The 13278-nt window shown below is 47.4% G+C and overlaps 1 protein-coding gene across 1 annotated transcript in view; it reads left to right on the forward strand.

The window, feature by feature from the left end:
- ALK (ALK receptor tyrosine kinase) overlaps window positions 1-13278 on the forward strand; it is a 746244-nt gene that overhangs the window by 610110 nt on the left and 122856 nt on the right. The window contains exons 7-8 of the mRNA XM_065890834.1: window positions 5084-5215; window positions 12858-12989. Of these exons, the coding sequence (XP_065746906.1) occupies window positions 5084-5215; window positions 12858-12989 (264 nt within the window). The remainder of the gene's footprint in view (window positions 1-5083; window positions 5216-12857; window positions 12990-13278) is intronic.

Here is a 13278-nt window from a genome sequence, read left to right on the forward strand (position 1 = left end):
TATCTGTGAGACCTCAGGCAAAGCACCTAGCAAGTAATTGGTTGCATTTTGTAGTGCCTTACTGTTTAGAAAGCATTTCTCTATCCATTATTTAATCTCTTGAGTCCTCAGTCTTCTGATTAATCAAATGGGAATAATAATAACTATTCTACCAGTTTTTTATGAGGTTCAAAGAGAGAAGGATTAGGAAAGCACATTGTAAGCTCTTACAATGCTATACAGAGGTAAGGAATGGTGACAGTTTACTACCCCCAGTGACTTATATTGTTATTCTGGGAAGAACTACCTTTTCAAAGGTAATAAATAAATTTCCATACAGAAGACCCTTGCTAACAAAAGATCCCCAGGCAAGAGTTCTCCCCAGAGTGGCTTGATCTTAGCTCTCGCTAATCTTGCTGTGATTAGGGCGTTTGGTGTTTCAGTGGTTTCCAGGAATCACGGGCACTCGTGGCTGGAAGGCGTCAAGATGTGCCAGCAGAAAGTGGGCGCTGGATCTTCTTGTCTAAGCCCCGCCCCTTCCTTGCTGCATTGGAGCAGGTTGTGACCATCCAGGGCCTCAGGTTACCCTGTTCCACAAGCCAGAACGATCATTTCACAACCACAGAAAGGATGCTGTTTCAGAAACTCAGGCCCTTGATTAAAACCATTCACCAAGGGTACTTTCCTCCTTGGAATTTATGGGGCCATAAAAAAAAGAACTGGGGAAGACAGAGCAGTTTTTTTTTGTTGTGCTTCATTAGTTTTGAGTTTGGGCCGGTAGAAGAGATCAGAGTACTAGGCATCCATCTAATTGAATCTCTCACAAGCATAAAGTTCCCTGTGGCATGGAGGAGGCTGTACGTCTCCAGCCAGGGAGAGGAGGTAGGGAGGGGCAGGTAGAAGCAGGGCCTAAGGGGCTGGCTTCTCTGGGCTGTGGCTGTGCAACAGAGAGGTCCTGGGGATAAACACTGGGGCATCCAGAGAGTGGAAGCGGCGCACCCCTCCACGACTGGACCCCTTCTTTGTCCAGGTTTGGGAGTAAAGGGCAGGGATACTGACTCCCTGCCCTTTCATACCCATTATCACCACTCCTGAGGACACTCATCACCTGGGGAGGGGGGACCCCATAGACGGACACGGTACAGAGGATAGAGAACAAGATGTGAAAATGTGGGTTTCCACCAATCTCTCCAGCAATCCATGTAACCACTCAGAGCCTTTGTATTCTCAACTATAAAATGGGCATGATGATAGCTTCAATGGATAAGTTCAAGTCCCAAATATTGGGGTGGGGAGACCTCTATACAAGGTACTGTTATAGATTCATGGAGATAAGACTTGATCCCTTCCTTCAAGTCACTTAGAGCTTGGTGAGGAAGACAGGCATGCAAACGGCTGGTTATAATGTAACAGCAGAATGTCTGCCAAGTTAAATGCCAGAAGAAGTAATGTGCTATGGTATCCCAGGGGAAAGGACAGTCCATGGATGGGGAGAGAATGGGAGAATCCATGAAAATGTCACAGATGAGGGGGTGAGATCTGTATCCCCATTGCTGAAAGAGGAGGAGTTGGTGGAAGACGTTCTCTGATGAGAGGGCAACCTTAGCAATAAGAGAGCAAACCAAGGACTACGAAAGGCGACCCACACATTACCTACCAACCCCACATGGAACAAATTCTCTAAGGTGCAAAAGAAGAAGAAGAAATCACCAAGGAAAATATGGATAGGTTTAGATTACATACAAATTTTAAGCTCCTAGATATCATTATAAACAGAATGAAAATACTGGGGGAAAATGTGAAGCATGTAATAAATAGTTTCACATCCTTATTAATAATGTCGTACAATTCAATAGGAAAACATGAATACCCTAACAGATAAATTGGCAAAAGGAAATGGGCAATTCCCTAAAAATCAGAGTAAAATAAAGCTAATAACACGTGCAAAAAAATATTCACCCTCGCAATCAAAGAAATACAAAGAAAACAGCAGGGAGATACTTTTAGTTAAAAATAATGATAATATTCAGGGTTGGCCAGGATGTAGTAAGAGGAACATGCATGCATGAACACAGCTGGTGAGAGTGTAAATTGGATTAATTTCTAGAAAGCAATTTGGCAATATGTGTCAAGGGTCTTTAAAATGTTTATACCCTTTGATTCAGTAATTCCACTTCTGGGAATCTGTCCTATGAAAATAATCTGAAAAGCGGGTGAAAGTTTATGCTCAAAGATACTCTTCAAAGTGTTATTATAAACAATCTAACAATCCAGTCATTGACTGATGTTGAAATAAATTATGGTACATATCACGTAGTGTTATAGCCATTAAAAAGTATTCTTATGAGGACTTTGTAAGCCCTTGGAAAAGCTTGTGATATAATTTTAATTAATTTAAGCAACATACATATATGAAACAACTATACACACCTTTAAAGCACAGGTCAAAAAAAAACGAAAGAGAAATCTACCGAGATGTAAAAAATGACGGCTTCTGGATAGTGGGATTCTGGGCATTGTTTTGTTGATTTTTACCCTGGTTTTGAACTTTAAACAATAGGCATATATTTTTCAAGTGAAGGAAAGTAAAAGAAACTGTAAAAGTAAAAGCTCTTTGGGGAATGACAAGTAATTGGTATATGAAACCTGCATGTGTTCGTGAAAACACACGATGAGAAACAAGGCCTAATCATAAGGTGTGAATAAAACAGGACACAGCTTACATTTGTTTCCAAGTTGAGGAAGGCTTTACAGGCGTTTTCTGTGGCTCATGTTTTCTTCGGTTGGGCTGGGAATGAGGGCCATAAGGTCCTAACTGTATTTCGTGATCATGTACAAGGCATAAGAAAAAATACTTTGGAAACTAGAAATCACCAAGCAAAAGTGAAGGAGAATTTTTCTTATTATCCTAAATACACTGACGTCTTCCTCACATTACTCCAAACTCTTGCTGCTATCACCAGGTCTACTTCGTACTTTGACCTTCTTGTCACCCTCCTGTCAGAACCCTGTGATTATATTGGGCCCGCCTGGATAAGCAGGATAATCTCCCACCTCGTGATCCTTGTCTTGATCTCACCAGTAGTCTCTTTCACCACATAAAGTAACATATTCACAGGTTTGGGGGATTAGGATATGGGTATTGGGGCAGGGTGGGGGGACACAGCATTATTCAGCCAGCCACAGAAGCATAACCTAATGTGCAGGGTTTTTGTGCCTCCCAGGGGCCAGGCACTGGCTAGGGCTGGGAACACACAGAGACTCAAGCAGCTTAGTGGAGAAGATGGGAGCATACACGTGTGTTCTAGTGCCAGGTTGCAACGAACCAATGCCAGATGCATCTAGAGCACAGCGTTCATGGGGAGAGACAGAGAGAGGTGAGACAGGAAAGGAAATTTGGGCCCACATCACAAAGGACCTTTAAGAACAGGTTAAAGGGTTTGCATGTGATTCCCTGAAGGAAGAAGGGCCTGTGTTTCCCATGCCCAGGAACTACTGAGAACATCCAGCCAGGCTGGAGGCTGGTCTGACAATGCCAGGTAGCCATCCGCCATCAGCTGACAAATTGAGCCTTATCTGGACTAGCCTGTGAATGAGGGCCCAGGGCCACCTCCAACACCCCCTTCCATGAAATGGAGAGGCCAGCTTTGCAGTCTGACAAGCTGGGTCTAAATCCCACTTATCAGCTGTGTGACCTTAGGCAAGTCACTTAACCACTCTGACTCCATTTCCCCACTTAGGAAATGGACACTATTAAGACTTGCCTGGCTTCTTTACAGAACCAGATGGGCTGAGGTATACAGAGAGATTCTAGAAGTAAAGAGGCTGGACTTGATGTTAGTTTCAGTGCTGTTGGGAACCAGAAAATCATGGAATTTTAAAGATCTAACCTGGAGAGTCCCACATCACAATCAGCTGTAAGGTTTTATTAAAATCAAATTTAGTAAAGAAGAGTCTAATTTCACAGCCAGGGTTAAAGAAGCCCGCCCCTCATGTGAGGCCCAGAGAAGCTGTGGGGCTTGGCCAGGTGAGGGTCCTGGTTCATCCTCTCCACCACCCAGCTGAGCATTGAGGTAGGTAGTATGGGGGTGGGAGGACTGTTGAGGCACTAGCTACCATCGGGATAGAGCTAGGAAATAGGACAGAGAGCAAGGCAGCCAGACCTGGGGGGTGGGGATAGGAGGTCAACCCAGGTGGGCCCTGCCCTCTCATCTCCACAGGGGCTAGAGCCTCCCCCATCCCATACCAACCGAGGCTGGGTATCAGGAGGCACAGTCAGAAACACCAGCCAGGCCCTTGCTAGGCGGTCCCCAGGCAAGGGACCCATTCAGTAGGCAGGCTGGGCCAGGCCAGCTGAAGCTTGGCTCTCTGAGGTCCCAGGTTAATAAATTATCATAACTCATCATTCTTGATACAAAAGCAAATACCTGCTAATATGTTTGCTATAAACTGCCCCCTCTCCCTTCCTCCACTGGATAATATGACTTATCTAAGAATTTCAGAATTGGACAAGACCTTGGAAATACCATCAAACCCCTCCTTTTGTAGATGGGGAGACAGGGGGCCAGAAAGAGAAGGAACAGGGTCAGCATCACACAGCCATTCATGGAGGAGCCAATCCAGGGCCCAGAGCCCTGCTCTTACGACGGCGTTCTTTTCATTTCAAAACAGGAAGTGCTGTGTGTTTTAGTCACTCCAGTGGTGGAATCTGGGGTCAAGAGCATGGGGACGATATACTGGACCAGATATGCCTGTTGGTACCCCAAATTTGACCTTCAGGGGAAAGCTGTCTGTGTGCAGATGAGACTCCACCTGTAGCTGTCCACCTGGCACACTAAAGCCGTGGGTTGGAGGACCCCAAAGTGTTGGGGAACATGGCTCAAACCTCGGGCCACTCTACTACTCACATCACAGCCAGGGGGCCGGGGGGTTAGGGCTTTGACTTCCTCTTAGCCTCCTGGTGTTGACCCTGGTTTCGGCCAGATTAAAATGGGGTAGTCTCAGACCTTGAGATGTGAACGGCGTGGGAGGGATGCTCTCCCCGCAGCCTTCCCACGGGGCCACCCAAGCTGACCAGTGTCATGTGTCTCTGTGTGCTCTCCAGGAACATCCCCGGGCTCCAAGATGGCCTTGCAGAGTTCCTTCACTTGCTGGAACGGAACAGTCCTCCAGCTCGGGCAGGCCTGCGACTTCCACCGCGACTGTGCCCAGGGAGAAGATGAGGGCCAGCTGTGCAGTGAGTAGATGGGGCTTCTTCGCCCACCCTGCCCCACCCATGCCCACATGCCCTCCTTCCCCCACCATCAGAGGCTTGAATGACCTCCCTTATGACCAGGGCCACTTGTGTCCTTCTGGTGGCAACTTTCAAAAGCTACACAGTCTTCAAAAGACAGGGCTAAGACCCATGGTTTAGAAACAGCATATAATTAAGAACCAAGCAAGATCTTATAAGTTTTGCTCTCAACAGCCTCATGTATAGAGAAAAAGTGCAGACTAAAGCCCATCTCTAACGTGACATGAGAAGCCCTCTACACCAGGACCTCCGTCACATTTTAAGCCTTTCTTTCATCACCCACCTGCCTCCCTCCTCCCCGCAACCTTCCATGTACCCCAGCTCCAGCCATATCAAACCACCTCTCAGCTCCCTCACACCTCCCTGGCTTTGTTTGTGTCCTATCCCTTCCCCAGAATGCCCTTTCCCATCTAAAGTCATATCTGCTCCTTCAAGATTCTCCTCAAGAGTCAATCCTTCTGGGAAGCCTCTTCTGACCATTTCCCACAAGTATAGTTGGTTCTTCTCCCTCTGGAACCCGCCCCCTGGAATCCATACACCGTAACATTCATTACTTTTTAACAGCTTTTTAAAGATATAATTTACATACCATACAATTCACTCATTTAAAGTGTACGATTTAGTGTAGTCACAACTGAGCAACCATCACCACAATCTAATTTTCGAACATTTTTATCACTCCAAAAAGAAACCCCTCGCAATCTCTCCTCATGTACCTCCAATCCCTCCCCCCCACCGACCCCCTCACCCACTGCCTAGCCCTAAGTAACCACTCATCTACTTACTGTTTCTACAGATGGGCATTTCATGTAAATGGAATCATATAATATGAGGTCTTTTATGATTAACTTCTTTCACTTAGCACAATGTTTTTGAGCCCCATCCGTGCTGTAGAATATATCAGTACTTCATTCCTTTTTATCGCCAAAAAATATTTCATTGTATGGCTGTACCACATTTTGTTTATCCATTCATCAGTGGATGGGCATTTGGGTTGTTTCCACTTTTTGGCTATTATGGAAAATGCTGCTGTGAGCATTCATGTATGAGTTTTTGTGTAGACAGATGTTTTCATTTCTCTTGGAAATGAAATTTCCTACCTAGGAGTAGAATTGCTGGGTCGGATGGTGACTCTATATTTAACATTTGGAGGAACTTCCAAGCTGCTTTCTAGAATGGCTATACCATCTGACAGTCCCACCAGTATTGTGTAAGGATTCCCATTTCTCCATATCCTCAGCAAAACTTACTCTTTATCTGCCTTTTTTTTTTTTTTTTTTTTGTGGTACGTGGGCCTCTCACTGTTGTGGCCTCTCCCGTCGCGGAGCACAGGCTCCGGACGTGCAGGCTCAGCGGCCATGGCTCACGGGCCCAGCCGTGAGAGGGCTTTTCCCGGGGATCATGTGGGATCTTCCCGGACCGGGGCGCGAACCCGTGTCCCCTGCATCGGCAAGCGGACTCCCAACCACTGTGCCACCAGGGAAGCCCTATCTGCCTTTTTATGTTAGCTATCCTAGTGGGTGCGCATCCATCACATTTCATGGAGGTGGCTTCCATGTCTCTTTCCCTCACTGTGGACAGAGTGGGCCTGGTACTCTTCCCCATACCAAAATCTCAAACGATTTCTGGCACAGCATAGGTGCTCATTGACTCTTTGTTGATCAAAATGAATAAATGGGTTGGGAAACCTGGGTTCCCTAGAGGAAGCCGGTTGCTGAGGTCACACTGGTAGTTAGGGGCAGAGTTAGACTCCCAGCACAGTGCTCCCTCCACTTGAAGACAGTGTTCTCAGCTGCTCCCTGGCAAGGAGTAAACACTCTAGAAGTTTTTTCCAGGGAAACCATGGACACTTCTAGCACACACATATAATGAGCTAAAAAGTAAACTAGATCCTGGAGCAGGGACAAGTAACACGGCATCTGTCCTTGTAGTGCTGTAAACCCAACACAGGGGCAGGGAGTGAAACAAAGGTGTTGTGGTTGGGAAAGGATGCAGCAGCCTGGGGTGCTATGGAGCTCGGACACCTAACAAATGCCCCTCCCCTCAGATACACCAGCCCCAAGATGCTGTGACCTGCCAAATAGCTTTTAAGAAGGTAACAGTGTCCCCCAGGTCATTTGGAGGACAGATCTTCCCTTAGGGAAAGAAAGGTTTTATTTATTCCCTTTTAAATGAAACTATAAAGAAATCCATTTTTCAATTTGAAAATCGTCCTTTTTATACAAAACTTTCCAATGAAGTTTTCCAATAATCATGGAATAGTGGTTGTTCAGATAAAGCTCAGTAAAGAGTTGCAGGTAAAGCCCTTTGCTTATTCCACACTGTTCTGCTCCTGGCTTCCTCTCAGAGCTCTCACTACACACATGGACCAGGAGGAAGCTAGGCCTGCCCATGTTGCCCTGGACAGGGACCTGTGTGTCTCTCTAGTTATTTGTCTCTGTATTATTTCCAGCAGTGCCTCTGAGCTGTGTGACTTTGCTTTGGCCTTTTTAAAGTTTTTGATACCCACTTCCCAGCTGAGACACAGGTCAGGGAGTCCATGTCCTGATTTACAACTGGGGAAATGAAAGCACAGAGAAGGTAATTGATTTGTTCAGGGTCACACAGCATGTCAGGAACAGAGCCATGATTAGAGCTTGGAACCTGCAGGATCCAGCCCATTATTGTGGACTTAGGGCACTTTCCCACCGTTTCGGGACTTGCCATTAATGTGTTTTCAGAGCCAACTCCAAGCTTGAGGGCAGCCTGGTCCCAGTAAGGAAGGCAGGCGCCTGGAGCCCAGAAGGCTTTTCAGCCACACTTGAAAAGCTGTTCTTACCAGCTGTCAGAATGACCACTCCGCCCTGAAGAACACCCCCATGGAGCTCTTTGCTACAGAAATCGGTTGCTAGAAGGGAAGGGGAGTTCAATTAGAAGGAGGATTATTCCAATCTTTTGGCCACTCTGATCTTGGCAGTACTCAGTAAGTATCCTTTTCCTTTTTGGGCACCCCACTCTCTCTGGCATTTTTGCTGTTTTCCCTACCACACTGGCTGATGTTGATTCTGGAAACCATCCCCATGAAAATAGCAACAACAATAATAATAGTAACAGCTAAGATTATTGAGTTTATTCTATATTCCAGGAGCTGCTCCAAACACTCTTCATGCGTTAACTTATTTCACCCTCACAGCAATCCTATGTGATGCTATTATGCCCGTCTTACAGATGAGGAACCAGATTAGTCCATGAGCAGACTGTTGGCCAGTGGCTGAGCAGTGATTCAGACCCAGTCTGATTCCAAAGCCCATGCTCTTAATCACTGCAAGCCAGTTTCACTTGTTTCGTGAGTTTCCAGCAGTTTCTAGCACAGCCTTCACTACATATCTACCCAGGATGAAGGGACGAGGAAAAGGCAGGGAAGGTCCAGGGACATGATGCCCGCTGACGTGCTGATGCCCATGATGCATTAAGGACAATGCTCTTGGCCTCACATGGTCCTTCCCAGGTGGTCTGGAACCTGTTAGAACATCTTCTCTGAGCAGTGGTCACTTTAAGCCTGTTGGGGATGTCCAGGTCTTCTAAGGAACCCCCATGAGGGTCAGTAATCTTGAGCGAGAGTTTTCAACCAAAAACTGCCACGGCTAGAATTTGGAGGGGAAACTTAGGTTGTATCCTGTCAACTCCCAGCCTCAGCTCCCCACATTTTCTCTAGAAGGAATTACATGCACACACTAGAGCTTCATTCAGATTATCAGACGCAACCTTGTGGGACATTTCTGGCTGGGATAAGTAGGGGACCTGAAATGGAGGTGGTACTGCCCTTGCCCTTCTCCATCCGATCCGTTCACACCCCGTCCTCCAAGCCCACACACCATACACGGCACACCTTCTCTTTCTAATTAAACATTGCCGATCCATGTTTACATTCCAGGATGCTGTAACCCACTGAAGGGTGTCTTCAAGGTTCCCTGTGTGTCCTGAGCAATGGCCTCGATGGCACGCAGTGCCCCAGAAAAGGATCAGGTGGCCCCGCTTCATCCCTTGGATGGGTCATTGACTCTCTCAGTATTGCAGGCAGCTCAGTCCCCCTCCACATACTCAATAATCTCTTCGGTTTGGTGGGCATACGCTTCCTATCTGGTAAAAACAGGTTTATTTTTTAAGTTTATTTCTTTATTGTAAAGTAAAACATGTTGGTTGTAAAACATTTGGAAAATCAAAAAAGTACACAGGAGCAAACAATTATTGCCCATAAGCCTCCCTCTCAGACATTCAGAGATAACCATAATATTTTGATGTATTTCTTCTAGCACTTTTCCCATGACTCTATATTTTCAAGGAAATGTATAACACATATTTATCAAAAATGTTAACAGCGGGGCTTCCCTGGTGGCGCAGCGGTTGAGAGTCCACCTGCCAACGCAGGGGACACGGGTTCGTGCCCCGGTCCGGGAAGACTCCACACGCCGCGGAGCGGCTGGGCCCGTGAGCCATGGCCGCTGAGCCTGCGCGTCCGGAGCCTGTGCTCCACAACGGGAGAGGCAACAGCAGTGAGAGGCCCGCATACCGCAAAAAAAAAAAAAAAAAAAATTGTTAACAGCGTTGTCACACAGGAAGGAAAAGAAGTAGTGTCATTTGGCCTGGAGTTTATACTTGGCAGCTCCTGGCAGCTGCTGCTAAGGTCACATCTCTATGAATCTATCAATTTGTGTCTCTTAGAGTGGAATCAGGCGTCATAAGTGCCAAATGTTCTGGGATTGATTGACCCACACACAGCCGATTTGGCCATCCAGCCAACAAAATAACTGGCTGCAGCCCAAGAAGGGGGTGGGTTAGAGCAGCGCTTCTCAGACATTAAGGTGCAAAGGAGTCACCTGGAGAGCATTAAAAATGCAGATTCTGATTCAGTAGGTCGGGAGGTAGGGAGGAGAGACCTGAGATTCTGCAGGTCTAACGGTCTCACAGGTGATGCAGATGTGACTGGTCCCTGGACCACATTTTGAGTGGCAAAGGGTTAGGAGACTGAACCCACTCCCATGTCATTCCGCAAATAAGTATTTAGGTCCTACAATGTGCCAAGCACTGAGCAGGTGATCAAAGGGGGTGACACCTTAGACGCGACACTGGGCGCCAACGCTGCTCAGCAGTGGACTTCTCAGCGATTTCCCCAACCCGGCCTGATCTGCCGAGGGCTCGGTGCTGGTACCCACCCCACCATCGTCCTCAGGACTGGTCTTGCTCAGCACATGCCCTGATGTGCTTGCAGTGCTGGAAATCCTCTCGGCACTCCTGCCCACCCTTCAAGGTTTTAATTGGCACGTAAATTGCCCGTTGACCTAACTAGTTTTGCCTGCCTCGTCTCCTTTTATTCAGTCAGCCAAAAAGAAAGGGGCTTCCACTCCCAGCTCACCCTGGACGCTTTGTCAAGCTGGGACAAGGACGGGCCTCCAGAAGGTGGAGAGTGCCGGTGACTTTCCTCATTCCTGTCCCAGCGGGAGGCATAGGCATTTCCGGAGAGGCAGCTGAGGGACCTGCCTCTGCCCTCTAGGGCAGTGTTGGCAGTTTCAGCCTCTCCCCTGCTGATACGTTTCCCTGTCCCGGGTATGAATGATCATTAATAATGCCACCGCCGCTCTATGTTTGCTCAACTCTGTTTACAGAATGTTTCCACACTCTCTCCCTTACTTTGTCCTCAAAACAGCTCTGCAAAACATACAATAATCTTACCCCACTGTATAGATGAGGGAGCCGAGGCTCTGAGGAAGGAAGTGACTTACCTGAGGTCACAGAGCGGAAAGCAGTGAGGCCAGGACCAGAGCCCAGGTGTCCGGTTCTGATGAGGTACCAACACCCATAAGTCAGGCTAAGTTCTCTGCCTCTACCTCCTAAAAGGGTAAGGAGGGAATGATACACTGTGCAGGACCCAGCTCAGCCCTGCCTCTTCCTTCTACCAGGGGCCCGTTGCCTGCTAGAATCTTCCATCACAGTGTTCAGTTTAAAGCACATGTGTGAAGGACGCTTTGTGGAAGGTCACTTCCAGCTACCAGTTAGTTTTTGCTAAAGAAGTGAATGTGAGATCCCTTGAGGGGGGCATAAAAAATAAAATAGAAAGATCTCCTTAGTTTTTGGATTTTTAATCAGGGGAACATGCAGTGCTTGCAGGGGGGATGATTTCTTCAGGGGGGTATAAATGGGAAGAGATGCTCAAAGTCAGTGACAGCCTGTTTTAATTTATAATTCTGCCTCTGTGTGAAATGCACAGAGAATCAGGGAGAAATGAGTAATAATTCACTAAGGTGCTGTCGCAGCCAGGAAGCGGTAGGGCCGTCTTTGTCAGCCTGCTGCTGCCAAGAAGGCTGAGACAGAGGAAGGACACTGAGAGCGGTGGGTGGGTCCGGCTCGAGAGCTGCTGTGTGGAGACAGGCCTGGCCGGGGCAGTTGGGTACTATCCGGGTAGCCGCCTGGAATGGCCCACTAGCTCCTCGGGGCTGAGAGCCTTCCCTGCAGCCATTCTCCAAGTAAACCGGAGCAAGGGAGCTCTCTCTACCCCTCTCCTGTCCTCCTCCTTCTGTGGGCAGTGGGGAAATATATGGTGTATAGAACTGACTGTGACCTCTATAATGGGACCCGAGGTCGGGCTGATGTAGAGAAAAGCGTTAACAGGGCCCTTTATGCTGAGCCAACAGATGATATAAAGAGGCCCCAGGGACTGGGATTGCTTAGTCAGGATAGGCTAGGTTATGCGGCAGTAATAAACCATCCCCAGACTTCCGTGGCTTAACATAACATTTACGGTACCTGTCCACTAAGGGTTGGGGTGGGAGGGGCCTCTACTCCTTGGGATCTCTCCTGCTGGCAGAAGTGCCACCATCATGCAACAGCACCCCCAGGAACGAGAACTCTCCTTGGCTGCTTTAGCAGAAGAGAGTGTGAAAATTACACCAGGCCTTTTCACAGCCTCAATCCACAGGAGATGCACACAACACTTCCACTCACATGTCATTGGCCAGAACTAGCCATGTGCCTTCACTTAACTGCAAGGGGTTGGGAAATAAAGGGGACCAAATAGATAGTTTTGAGCAACATGTGTCTCTGCACGCAGGGGTGATTTGAGGGAACCAAACCAACCAACCCCCAGCCAACACTACCACTGCCACCACCATACTCTTATCATTGTGCCATTAGAAATGCATTCAGTGAGTTATACACTGGCTTTTCTAGGATCATGTTCGTGGTGGATCTGTATAAAGAGCACAGAATTTAAAAGCAGAAGAGCTGGGTTCAAATCCCAGCTGGGTTACCTGTCGGCTGTGTGACCTTGGTCAGGTTGCTTAACATCTCTGAGCCTCTTCTTTCTCATATATAAAACTGGGTTAGCAATACCCCATATTATTATTTTCTGAAGATCAGAAAAGTATAAACCAGCACACGTACAAGTTAGGGATTGGGCTTCTCTTCACAATGAGCATGATTAGACATTGAGGGTCTGGCTGGGGAGCTGTCATTAACGAGCATGGTCATGCCTGGCTAACTTTACTTGCTGTTGGCATATTTTGCCTTTAGCAGTCCTGGAAATGACTGTACCCCTGTGCTCTCCCTGAAGGTAAACTCCCTGCTGGTTTTTACTGCAACTTCGAGGATGGATTCTGTGGCTGGACCCAAAGCTCACTGTCACCCCACACGCCCCAGTGGCAAGTCAGGACCTTAAAGGATGCCCGGTTCCAGGACCACCAAGGTACCACCCTCTCTTCCCTTCCCCTGGTGCCCACCTGGCCAGACGATAGACTTGGGGCACCACCCCAGAGGCACTGGACCTCCCCCAAGGACCTGCCCTGGGGTACACTTACACAATTCCCTCTTCACACTCTCTTGAGCATTAGAATGATTGAGTCAAGCCAAGGCTAATGTCACCTTTTGATCCTTAAAATGAGAACTTTGATCAAGGATTAGCTGAAAGATAAGAATAAAAGCAACAATAATAATAATCCATTCATTTAACAAGTGTTTGTTGAAACCTATTATGC

This window comes from Phocoena phocoena, chromosome 14 (assembly GCF_963924675.1).
Source record: "Phocoena phocoena chromosome 14, mPhoPho1.1, whole genome shotgun sequence".
NCBI classification, from domain to species: domain Eukaryota; kingdom Metazoa; phylum Chordata; class Mammalia; order Artiodactyla; family Phocoenidae; genus Phocoena; species Phocoena phocoena.